Source organism: Cebus imitator, unplaced genomic scaffold (genome assembly GCF_001604975.1).
Source record: "Cebus imitator isolate Cc_AM_T3 unplaced genomic scaffold, Cebus_imitator-1.0 Scaffold289, whole genome shotgun sequence".
NCBI classification, from domain to species: domain Eukaryota; kingdom Metazoa; phylum Chordata; class Mammalia; order Primates; family Cebidae; genus Cebus; species Cebus imitator.
Window position 1 is genome coordinate 1710966 of NW_016107604.1, and position 12802 is coordinate 1723767.

General features: G+C 38.8%; 1 protein-coding gene across 3 annotated transcripts in view; it reads left to right on the forward strand.

Moving 5' to 3' along the window:
- The window catches only part of EFHC2 (EF-hand domain containing 2), a 193649-nt gene that overhangs the window by 71697 nt on the left and 109150 nt on the right, over positions 1 to 12802 (forward strand). For all 3 annotated transcript variants that reach the window (XM_017502055.2, XM_017502056.2, XM_037729057.1), the window contains one exon: positions 6718 to 6941. In XM_017502055.2, the coding sequence (XP_017357544.1) occupies positions 6718 to 6941 (224 nt within the window). The remainder of the gene's footprint in view (positions 1 to 6717; positions 6942 to 12802) is intronic.

Sequence of the window (12802 nt, forward strand, 5' to 3'; positions counted from 1 at the left end):
TTTGTTGACCAGGCTGGAGTACAATGGTGTGATCTTGGCTCACCTCAAACTCTGCCTCCTGGGTTCAAATGATTCTCCTGCCTCAGCCTCCCAAGTAGCTGGGATTACAGACATGCACCAACACACCCGGCTAATTTTGTATTTTTAGTAGAGACGGGGTTTCTCCGTGTTGGTCAGGCTGGTCTCTAACTCCCGACCTCAGGTGATCCGCCTGCCTCGGTCTCCCAAAAGTGCTGAGATTACAGGCGTAAGCCACCACACCTGGCCTGAGATTTTCTAAATTAAGTGATTGGAAAAAAGAAAACACACTTACTGAGCCAGTGGTTCAGACCTCAGTGGGACAGGGTAGGTAGTGTTTCTTTCTGTTGTGACTTGATTGGCCTGGGCCTGCTTTCCACGTATTTAGGCCCTGGGAAGAGGCAAATGGTCAAGTTTAGGTGCTGTGCAGTGATGGTGTTCCTGTCACTTTCATAGGGTTTTGATATTTTCTAAATGAACTTAGAGGTCGGATGCACTTATTTCTTGTGTACCTGACCATTTGGAAATGAGTGCAACTGGAGGAATTATAACCCTCCCTGCCCTCTTTTAGTTGCCTCTATTATCATGTAATTTTTTTAGGGTAGGGGGAGTTTGGAATCAGCCAGAAGCAAAAGAGGCATCCATTAGCATGGTACCAAAATAGGCATTCATGCAGCTTCTAATCAGAACAACATATTTTTAATATTCACGAGTTCTTGTTGGCAAGGAGATTTGTGTGTGTTATGAGTCAAGAAAGTCAGTGTTGCACTTCAAGGCTTGCTTTCATTTCTTGCCAGGACATCACTCTCTTTTCAGTTAGATGTGTTATATTTATAGAATGTGTTGCTTTTCTGCAGGAATGTAGTTAAAACAACATTATATCAAGCCAAGAATGTCAGAGGTTAACCCAGTAGTTTTACCTCTAATTGTCTAACAGAGTAATTGTCAGTTAAATACACCAAGTCCAGACTAATCTGTGCTAAAGAAAGGATAATGGTTAGAAATGTGCCATGATTTTCTGGCATGGTCTATACCAGTTGTTCTCAGAAGTGATCATCAGAATCTCCTAGCTCATCCCAGAATTTTTTTCTTCTGTAGACGTGGGGTTCAAGAACTGGATTTCCCATGGCTCTTAGTGCATCTTAGTTAAGAACACTGATTTCCGCTAATGACTTGTTTTGGCCCCTTAATAAGGTAGTATTTCTTACATATTTTTTAATACTCTAAGATAATCTACTTGACCGAGCAAATGTAATCACAAAATGCAAGTCAGTCATTCATATGCCATTCACTCCTATTGGGCATATACTATATGTAGGTACTATATCCCATAAAGTGGAGGAGGGGTGGTGGGAGAGTTGCCAGTTAAAGTATAAGATACTCAGCTATTTTTGAATTTCAGATAAGCAATGAAGTTTTTAGTATAACTATGTCTCAAATATTGTATAGGACATAGTTATACTAAAGAATTTGGCTGGACATGATGGCTTCCACCTGTAACCCCAGCAATTTGGGAGGAGGAGGTGAGCTGATCACTTGAGGCCAGGAGTTTGAGACCAGCCTGACCAACACGGCAAAACCCTGTCTTTACTAAAAATATAAAAATTAGCTGGGCATGGTCGCACATGCCTATAATCCTAGCTACTCAGGAGGCTGAGGCAGGAGAATTGCTGAGGGTGAGGTAGCAGTGAGCCGAGATCATACCACTGCACTCCAACCTATGCGAAAAAAATTAAAAAAAATTTAAGAAAGAATTCTTTGTTGTTTATCTGGAGTTCAAATTTAACCAAGCATCCTATATTTTAATTTGCTAAATCTGGTAACCCTAGAGGGTGAACACTGGGGAGGGAACCAGATACTAGAGGGATCAGAGGAGGAAAAGCCAATATCTACTAGAGAAACTGGCATTTGATTGGTACCTCAAAAGTTTCTCTAGATAAAGACAGAAGAGAAAGGCAGAATAGTCAAAAGGAGCAACATAAGATAAAGTGATGGGACAAGAAATTGGGAAGTGTTTGGGAGCAGATCATAGATTGAATAGGGAAAACTGGGCAAGAGGACATTAAAGCATCTGTTATTTTGGTGCTTATTCAATGGCTAACGGGGAGATGCATAGGGTTACTATTTCTTATTGTACACAGAAATGTGGAAGTTTAAGTTTCTTATTCTTTTGCTGCAAGATAGGTGCCAGGCTATGTATATAAAAATAGTTATTCTTGTGAAACCAGAACTCTAAAGGTGATATTTTAGAAAAACAAAAGTAAAGCTGTAGTAGTCATTTTAGTGGAGGAATATAGCACGCAAAAGAGGAAGAAAAGACACTCTGTTGTCTGATTGTGGTTAAGGCTCTTAGTATTTTTAGGGCACAAACTTGTAGATGTGATGACAAGTGGCAATTGCAGTTATATCTTCATTTACCTAAGAAATATCTGCCTTTAGACTTGGATGTACTCTGGGTATGCAGCATTACTAAAATGAAATTAACATACTTAAAATAGAGGTGACCCAAATGTGGTGGCTTACGCCTGTAATCCCAGCACTTTGGGATGCCAAGGCAAAAGGATCACCTGAGACCGGGAGTTCAAGACCGGTCTGGGCAACAAAGCAAGATTCTCTGCCAAATATAAAAACTTAGCTGGGTGTGGTGGTGCATGCCCGTAATCTCAGCTACTCGGGAGGCTGAGGTAGGGAGGATCGCTTGAGCCTGGGAGGTTGAGGCTGCATTCATCCATGATTATGCCACTGTACTCTAGCCTAGGCAATGAAGTGAGACCATGTCTCAGAAATGAATGAATAAATAAATAATAAAATAGAGGTGAGAGATTGGAGTCTTAATTCTGGAAGGTGAATTCCAGAAAAGTAAATTTAGTGGTATGAGCAAAGATCTAAGGCAATTCCCAATTGAATAACATGAAAACACATTAAACATAAATGGATATATGGTCACTTTGATCTGAACCACAGGGAAATGTTAGAAAGTTAAAGCTTGCAGAGAATAGCCAGATAACAGGGCTTTTACAAAGGAAGAGAGATGTAAAACATGGCGATGAGGAAAAGCCAGAAAGCAGGTACCTGATCCCTGGACATGTGTCCCAATTGTCTTTATGGGGCAGTTAAGATAAACACGTGAAACTTTAAAGGGTAAATACAGTGCTTTAGTTGTTTTTATGTTTTTTAACAATATCCTTATTTATCCACCTTGATGATTTCACCTGCTCTTCAATGTGGGCCATGGACACATATCCTGCCCATTTCTTTGATATCCCAGAACAAATTCCTGCTGATGGAGTTTCTGCCATGTATCATGGAAGACTAAAAACACATAAATCCCGATAATTAGAAATTTTAATTCTCAAAGGACACAGTTGAGAAATCATAAGAATATGTTATTGAAAGCTCTCACGTGCAACTGTACATTTCAAATGGCCCACATTGGTTTACTGATTAGTATGGAATTGTGACATTAGATTTTTGGTTATCAAAATTTTATTAGTGTTAAACCTGCCTTTTCTTTCTAACTCATGGATGTTTGGGACTCTTTTTTGGTCACCAAAAAGAACTTCTCTGGCCTTTTCTGAGAAGCATCTAGTGAGAGATGTGTGGAGGCTAAGAGATGGAAGAATAGGGGGAGGGGGCCTGAGATCTGAGTCACCTGGTGTGGCAGGCCCTGCAGGATGCATTGCCACAGCAGTGGGCGGGCATCTCTGGAAATTTCCCCTTAGAGCAGAGAGAGACTGTTCTTTCGGAAGAGCAACTCCATCTTCTCTCTTTTCTTTTCATGGTGGCTGTTAGCTCTTTTATCTATTTCCCTCCTGTTATGCCTATGGCTTTTCCTCCTCAAGTAATATGTCGCTGCAGTACAGTGAATTACAGCTCAGTGCAGACTATGGAAAGTAATGGTATTTAGTTAGAGTCTGAAAACCCAACTTCCAGATCTTTTACTGCCATTTGTTAGGGCATGACCTTGGGCATGGCATTTAACCACTCTGAGCTTTGGTTTTCTCATCCTTAAACTGAATATTCATATTTCATGTATTATCTGTCTTACGTAATTATTGAGGATTAAATGAGAAAATGTAAGTGAAAGTTTATCTTAGGGCTATGATGATGATTGTGATTAGTATTATTTAAAAGCCCAGTGGGTGAACCAGTTTTTCTCACCTAGAAAAATAAAGGATTCCTATCCAAAGTCTTACTGAACAAAAATCAGCACTAACTTGCTTATTTGAATTTTTATAATGAAGTAAAAATGCAAGATAGATGGAATTTTTGAAGAAGCTCCTGACTGTTGAATAATTCTTATACATTTTAAAAACTGTCACAATATAAGTATTTTTAAAGTGGTATATAATGGTTCCTGAAAATACCTGAAATGCCCATCCTTTTATACATGTTGAAGTATGCAATTTGTTCTAAATGTCTAATCTTGAATGATTAAATAATTTGCATACTGTTTTCAGTGCTACGAATTAAAGACTAATTGAAGTATAATTTTTTGCAGTAAAATCATCTTTTATGTAGTACATTTAAAAATATTCTAGGCCAGTTCTAATTTTATAGTTTTATTATTTTAATTTAATGCACCAAGTAATTAAAAATTGCTGCAAAGAAAAGCTGAAAATGATTTTAGTTAATTTCCCCTCAACAGAGTGAAATATGATAAGTAGAATAATGGAAGAGAGCCCAACACAGTTCCTGGCACATAAAGATATTCATTAAATATTCCTTAATGAATAAGGAATGACTAATTCCTACAGTGTCTCTAGACTTTGAGAAAAGGCACCATTCTCAGTGCTGTATAAAATACAAAGACGATAGGTTGACATCTTTATATTAAAATACCTACATGCAGAGTTCTCACAAGCCAATTTTTATTGAATCATTAGATCCGCAGTTTGCTCTGCTTTCCTTTTCTCCTTGTTCTTGGAGTAGATTCTCAGGCCTAAGTCAGTTACAGATATTGAGAGACAATTCTCCATGGGTATCATGCATTTCTGTAAGGTACTGACTTCTCTTTGTTCTGGACTATCTCTTTAAGGATGTTTATATAGCAAGTAGCTGTGGAAGACAAAAATAGTCTTTTCCTCTGGAGCAAAGTATAGGTTTGCTTATAGCTTTGGAAGATAGAGGCTTAGTGTCTCCTTCCAGAATAAAGTCTAATAAAGATAGTAGCTCCCTCTGAGACAAAAGCAGGCATGCTTATTGCTTATTATAAAAGATTTGGGTTCCCTAAGCTAATGGTTCCTCTCCTATAATGGGCAAATGTTACCTGGCCCTTACTGTGTCATCCTGTGGGAACTGGGGCTTAGGAAATTGGAGCAAGAAATGCTGATATTCTGGCTACTCTTGCTACTGTTGATTAATAAACTGCCTTTTGTCTCTGACGAAGGCACCTCCTGTCTTCTACCAGCATCCATGAAGCTATGGAAAGCTAACTTGTCATCTTGCAAGCAGGATAAAATCTCAAATGCTAAACAATTCTTTTTGTTTGTTTGTTTTGAGACAGGGTCTCGCTCTGTTGCCCAAGCTAGAGTGCAGTGGTGTGATTGTGGCTCACTTTAGTCTCAACCTCCTGGGTTCAAGCAATCTTCCCACCTTTCAGCCTCCCAAGTAGCTGGGACCACAAGTGGGCACCACCACACCCAGCTAATTTTTTTATTATTAATTTTTTTTTCTTTTGTAGAGACAGGATTTTGCCATGTTGCCCAGGCTGGTCTTGAACTCTTGGGCTCAAGCAATCTGCCTGCCTTGGCCTGCCAAAGTGGTGGGATTGCAGGCATGAGCCACTGTGCCTGGCCCCTAAACAATCCTTGACAACAGATTGCCGCAGTATTTGGGTAACTTAGCTGATATGGTGTGGTATAGTTGGTACGCTCATGTAGGCAAGGAACCCTTTTACCTCCAGTGGCTGACCACTCTTTTGGATATACGTAGGGGACCCTGGGAACATAAGAGGAGAAATGAACGGGCATCAGGGTTGGAAGTAGAAGATGGGTTGAGACCTAGAGCTTTTGGCCCAGAGAACTGGCTAGAACTAGGAAGCCTCTAGTAACCCTCATTTGAGGTAGTGGTTCAGTGGAGGTGGCCAGAGGCTATATAGAAGAAGGAGGAGGAAAAATAGGTTGATAGACGAAAGAAGATTCCATGAAACTTCACAGCAGCTGAAAGTCATTAATTGTTATTGAAACTTCTAAGTCAATGTTGACACCTCTCATTCCAAAGCTTATTAGCATTTGTTTTTTGAGACATGAGTATGCATTTTTGTGAGCACTCTACATTGGTGCCTTAATGCCTTGTTGAGCGTGCTTATATTGAGTGATTGAGTGTTTGCTGGTGGCTGAATGTGAACAGGCTTGTTCTAGGAAAAGACATGATGGCAGCGTCTGGTACTTTTGGTCATTCTATTTCCCCTGTCCTTCATCCCCCATCCTTACCCCAGTCTTTATGGTTTATTAAAATACTTCCCTACCACTACTTAACGCAACTCTAACCACATGCAAGGCTGGCCGCAGAGCTCTGAACCTCGAAGTCTCAGCTCCTTCTGACTCCCTCGGAGTTGGAACGTACTAATGCTGTTGCCTAGAATGAGCCTTTTGCCCAGTTTTCTGCTGTGGGAAAGTATTCCAGGTTGTTAGTGAATGTGCTGTATCTTCTTGTTACCCATATGATAAAACACTTGTATTTTCTTTCATGCCATAGGGACTTCTATCCGGCGTCATCGGATTACTCTCCCGCCTCCTGATGAGGATCAGTTTTATACCGTGTATCATTTTAATGTTGGCACAGAGGTTGTCTTCTATGGCAGGATATTCAAGATTTATGACTGTGATACATTCACAAGAAACTTTTTGAGTAAATTAGGAGTCAAAGTGAATCCACCAGTACAATGTCCGGAAGATCCTTACATTAAGATTCGGAGAGAGGTAAGAAATTGATGTTCATTGAGTTCTTGTCTTCAGAGTAAGAATCCCTTTGGAAAGTCAGTAAAGGGTATTTATTTATACTCCGGATGTGAAAGAGCTCTTAGGGCCATAGTTACTCAAGTTATTTTGTTCCTTTTTGGGCTAGAGGGAAGGCTGAGTGTTAGCAACAGAATAGGAATGACTTCCTCATTGCCTCACCCCAATTCTCTCTGCAGAGAGTCTGCCTTTCAGAAGTAGGAGTCTTCAGTGAACTGCTCAGGTGAGATAGTTTCTAGGTACTCACAATTGGGTTTGTGGTCACTGATGGTGTATGAGTTGTATCCATACTTCCTTGGCTTGTGTTTTTACATTTTAGTTGCCTAACTCTGGCTAGAAAGATTTTTGCTTCTACACTAGTGATTTAGTGAACCAAGACTTGGGTGCACCGTTTTTCTTCCTCCTAGGAACTCCCAGGTCCTCTTAGGGTGGCACTGGATGCCAAGATGCTCTGGAATAATAAGGAGGACCATGATTCTGGTGTACCCCCTTTAGGAAAGGATGTTTATCTACAAAGTGTGACCCCAGCTAGTGTAAGGGAGTAAAGACTCAGTATTTTTAGTATTATGTTTTTCTTCCTATTTTTTTTTTTTAACAGTTCCTTGGCCCAAATTTTGTTTTCCAGGGGAAGAATCTGAACACTCAAAGGGGTGGAAGGTGACACGCCCAGCTAATCTCCTTGCTGGGACTGCATTGCAAATCTCTTGACTTTTACCCTGATTTTCATCATTGTCATTTGTTTTCTTTTTCCTTTTCTATTGAAATGTGATTATACACAGTAAAATACGCAGAAATTAAGTGTATAGTTGGGTCAGTCTTAACAAATACATGTACCCCTATAACCTACCCCCAGATTGAGATGTAGAACATTTCCCTCCCCCAAGAAAGCCTCACCGCCATGTGTTTTGGGAATCAATCCCTCTCCCTACCACGGACAACTGCTGCTCTTATTTCTCTCCCCATAGATGAGTTTTCTCTGATTTTTATTGTTTTAAAACTTATAATTCATTTCCTTGTAGATAGATAACAAAATTTCCTTGTAGAGAGGTAACGAAATTCTTTACTTGTAGAGAGGTAACAAGGAAACACAATTTCCTTGTAGAGAGGTAACAAAATTCTCTTTTGATTCTGTTTTGAACTCTTTTTAAAAGCCACATGTAGGATCATTCATCTATTCCTGCCTCCCAGCCCCAGCAGAATTATTCTTTAATGTTGTAGGCATACAGCCCTCTGGAGAAACATATATATATATATATATATATATATATATATATATATATATATATATTTTTTTTGTTGTTGTTGTTGTTGTTGTTGATCCTAGAATATCTAAGGTGAAATGCCTGTATATCGATGTACAAAGGGATTTTTTTTGATTTGGATTCATTTTTATTTTTTCCAAATACCATAGATGAAAGAGTCTAGATAAATAGAAAGAATTTAGAACCAGCAGAGAGAACCTGAAGGAAATGGATCCAAAAGAATTGCCACCCTTTGCATATGGCTGCACTCATTCACTAACAGTTGGTGTTATATGATAGTGACTGTGAATAATGATGTGTTATATGAAATCACACAGAGCACTGTGGGATTTTATAGGTTTATAAAGAAAAAGATATTTTTTAAAAAATTATAGTTTAAGTTCTGGGGTACATGTGCACAATGTGCAGGTTTGTTACATAGGTATACACTTGCCATGGTGGTTTTTGGCACCCATCAACCCGTTATCTACATTAGGTATTTCATCTAATGCTATCCCTCCCCTAACCCTCCACCCCCGAACAGGCCCCGGTGTGTGATGTTCCCCTCCCTGCGTCCATGTGTTCTTATTGTTCAGCTCCCACTTATGAGTGAGAACATGCAGTGTCTGGTTTTCTGTTTCTGTGTTAGTTTGCTGAGAATGATAGTTTCCAACTTCATCCATGTCCCTGTAAAGGACATCAACTCATCCCTTTTCATGGCTGCATAGTATTCCATGGCGTATATGTGCCACATTTTCTTTATCCAGTCTGTCATTGATGGGCATTTGGGTTGGTTCCAAGTCTTTGCTATTGTGAATAGTGCTGCAATAAAACATACATGTGCATGTGTCTTTATAGTAGAATGATTTATAATCCTTTGGGTATATACCCAGTAATGGGGTGCTGGGTCAAATGGTATTTCTGGTTCTAGATCCTTGAGGAATCTCTACACTATATTCCACAATAGTTGAACTAATTTACACTTTCACCAACAGTGTAAAAGCATTTCTGTTTCTCCATATCCTCTCCAGCATCTGTTGTTTCCTGACTTTTTATGATCGCCATTCTAACTGGAGTGAGATGGTATCTCATTGGGGTTTTGATTTCCATTTCTCTAATGACCAGTGATGAGGAGTTTTTTTTCATATGTTTGTTGGCTGCATAAACATATTCTTTTGAGAACTGTTCATATCCTTTGTCCACTTTTTGATGGGTTGTTTCTTTCTTGTAAATTTAAGTTCCTTGTAGATTCTGGATATTAGCCCTTTGTCAGATGGGTAGATTGCCAAAATTATCTCCCATTCTATAGGTTGCCTGTTCACTGTGATGATAGTTTCCTTTGCTGTGCAGAAGCTCTTTAATTTAATTAGATTTCATTTGTCAATTTTGGCTTTTGTTGCCATTGGTTTTGTTGTTTTAGTCATGAAGTCTTTGCCCATGCCTATGTCCTGAATGGTATTGCCTAGGTTTTCTTCTAGGGTTTTGATGGTTTTAGGTCTTACATTTCAGTCTAATGTATCTTGAGTTAATTTTTATATAAGGTGTAAGGAAAGGGTCCAGTTTCAGTTTTCTGCATATGACTAGCCAGTTTTCCAAATACCACTTATTAAACAGAGAATCCTTTCCCCATTGTTTGTTTTTGTCAGGTTTGTCACAGATCAGATGGTTGTAGGTGTGTGGCATTATTTCTGAGACCTCTGTTCTAGTCTATTGGTCTATATGTCTGTTTGGTACCAGTACCATGCTGTTTTGGTTACTGTAGCCTTGTAGTATAGTTTGAAGTCAGGTAGCGTGATGCCCCCAGCTTTGTTCTTTTTGTTTAGGATTGTCTTGGCTATATGGGCTCGTTTTTGATTCCATTTGAAATTCAAAGTAGTTTTTTTCTAATTCTGTGAAGAAAGTCAATGGTAGCTTGATGGGGATAGCATTGAATCTATAAATTACTACGGGCCATATGGCCATTTCCACAATATTGATTTTCTTATCCATGAGCATGGAATGTTTTTCCATTTGTTTGTGTCCACTCTTATTTCCTTGAGCAGTGGTTTGTAGTTCTCCTTGAAGAGGTCCTTCACATCCCTTGTAAGTTGTATTCCTAGGTATTTTATTGTCTTTGTAGCAATTGTGAATGGGCATTCACTCATGATTTGGCTCTCTGTCTATTATTGGTATATAGGAATGCTTGTGATTTTTGCACATTGATTTTGTATCCTGAGACTTCGCTGAAGTTGCTTATCAGCTTAAGAAGATTTTTGGGCTGAGAGGATGGGGTTTTCTACATAGACAGTCATGTCATCTGTAAACAGAGATGCTTTGACTTTCTCTCTTCCTATTTGAATACGCTTTATTTCTTTCTCTTGTCTGATTGCCCTGGCCAGAACTTCCAATACTGTGTTGAATAAAAGTGGTGAGAGAGGGCATCCTTGTCTTGTGTCGGTTTTCAAAGAGAATGCTTCCAGCATTTACCCATTCAGTATGATATTAGCTGTGGGTTTGTCATAAATAGCTCTTATTATTTTGAGATACATTCCATCAATACCTAGTTTACTGAGAGTTTTTAGCATGAAGGGGTGTTGAATTTTATCAAAGGCTTTTTCTGCATCTATTGAGATAATCATGTGGTTTTTTTTTTCCCCCATTGGTTCTGTTTATGTGATGGATTATGTTTATTGATTTGCATATGTTGAACCAGCCTTGCATCCCAGGGATGAAGCTGACTTGATTGTGGTGGATAACCTTTTTGATGTGCTGCTGGATTTGGCTTGCCAGTATTTTATTGAAGATTTTTGCATTGATATTCATCAGGGATATTGGCCTGAAATTTTCTTTTTTAGTTGTGTCTCTGCCAGGTTTTGATATCAGGATGATGCTAACCTCATAAAATGAGTTAGGGAGGAGTCCCCTTTTTTCTATTGTTTGGAATTGTTTCAGAAGCAATGTTGTACCCCTGGTAGAATTCGGCTGTGAATCCATCTGGTCCTGGGCTTTTTTTGGTTGGTAGGCTATTAATTACTTCCTCAATTTCAGAACTTGTTATTAGTGTATTCAGAGATTTGACTTCTCCCTGGTTTAGTCTTGGGAGGGTGTATGTGTCCAGGAATTTATCAATTTATTCTAGATTTTCTGTTTTTTTGCATAGTGGTGTTTATGGTATTCTCTGATAGTAGTTTGTATTTCTATGGGATCAGTGGTGATATCCCCTTTATCATTTTTTATTGTGTCTATTTGATTCTTCTCTCTTTTTTTCTTTATTTGTCTGGGTAGTGGTCTATCTATTTTGTTAATCTTTTCAAAAAACCAGCTCCTGGATTCACTGATTTTTTTGAAGGGTTTTTTGTGTCTCTATCTCTGTCAGTTCTGCTCTGATCTTAGTTGTTTCTTGTCTTCTGCTAGCTTTTGAATTTGTTTGCTCTTGCTTCTCTGGTTCTTTTAATTGTGATGTTAGGGTGTTGATTTTAGATCTTTCCTGCTTTCTTCTGTGGGCATTTAGTGCTATAAATTTCCCTCTAAACACTGTTTTAGCTGTGTTCCGGAGATTCTGGTATGTTGTGTTTTTGTTGTAATTGGTTTCAAAGAACTTATTTATTTTGGCCTTAATTTTGTTATTTATCCAGTAGTCATTCAGAAGTAGGTTTTTCAGCTTCCATGTCATTGTGTGATTTTTGAGTGAGTTTCTTAATCCTGAGTTCTAATTTGATTGCACTGTGGTCTACAAGACTGTTATGATTTCTGTTCTTTTGCATTTGCTGAGGAGTGTTTTACTTACAATTATGTGGTTAGTTTTAGAATAAGTGCTATGTGGTGCTCAGAAGAATGTATATTCTGTGGATTTGGGGTGGAGAGTTCTGTAGATGCCTATTAGGTCTGCTTGGTCCAGACTGAGTTCAAGTCCTGAATATCCTTGTTAGTTTTCTGTCTCATTCATCTGTCAAATGTTGACAGTGGGGTGTTAAATCTCCCATTACTGTTGTGTGGGAGTCTACATCTCTTTGTAGGTCTCTAAGAGCTTGCTTTATAAAACTGGGTGCTCCTGTATTGGATGCATATATATTTAGGATAGTTAGCTCTTTTTGTTGCATTGATCCCTTTACCATTATGTAATACCCTTGTCTTTTTTGATCTTTATTGGTTTAAAATCTGTTTTATCAGAGGCTAGGATTGCAACCCCTGCTTTTTTTTTTTTTGCTTCCATTTGTTTGGCAGATATTCCTCCATCTTTTTATTTTGAGTCTGTGTGTGCCTTTGCATGTGAGATGGGTCTCCTGAATACAGCATGCCAATGGGTCTTGACTCTATCTAGTTTGCCAGTCTGTGTCTTTTAGTTTAGGCATTTAGCCCATTTGCATTTAAGGTTAATATTATGTGTGAATTTGATCCTGTCATTATGATGCTACCTGGTTATTTTGCCCATTAGTTGATGTAGTTTTTTCATAGTGTTGGCGGTCTTTACGAGTTGGTATTTTTTTTCAGTGGCTGGTACTGGTTTTTCCTTTTCATATTTAGTGCTTCTTTCAGGAGGTCTTGTAAGCCAGGCCTGGTGGTGACAGAATCTCTCAGAATTTGCTTGTTTGTATTTCTCCTTCA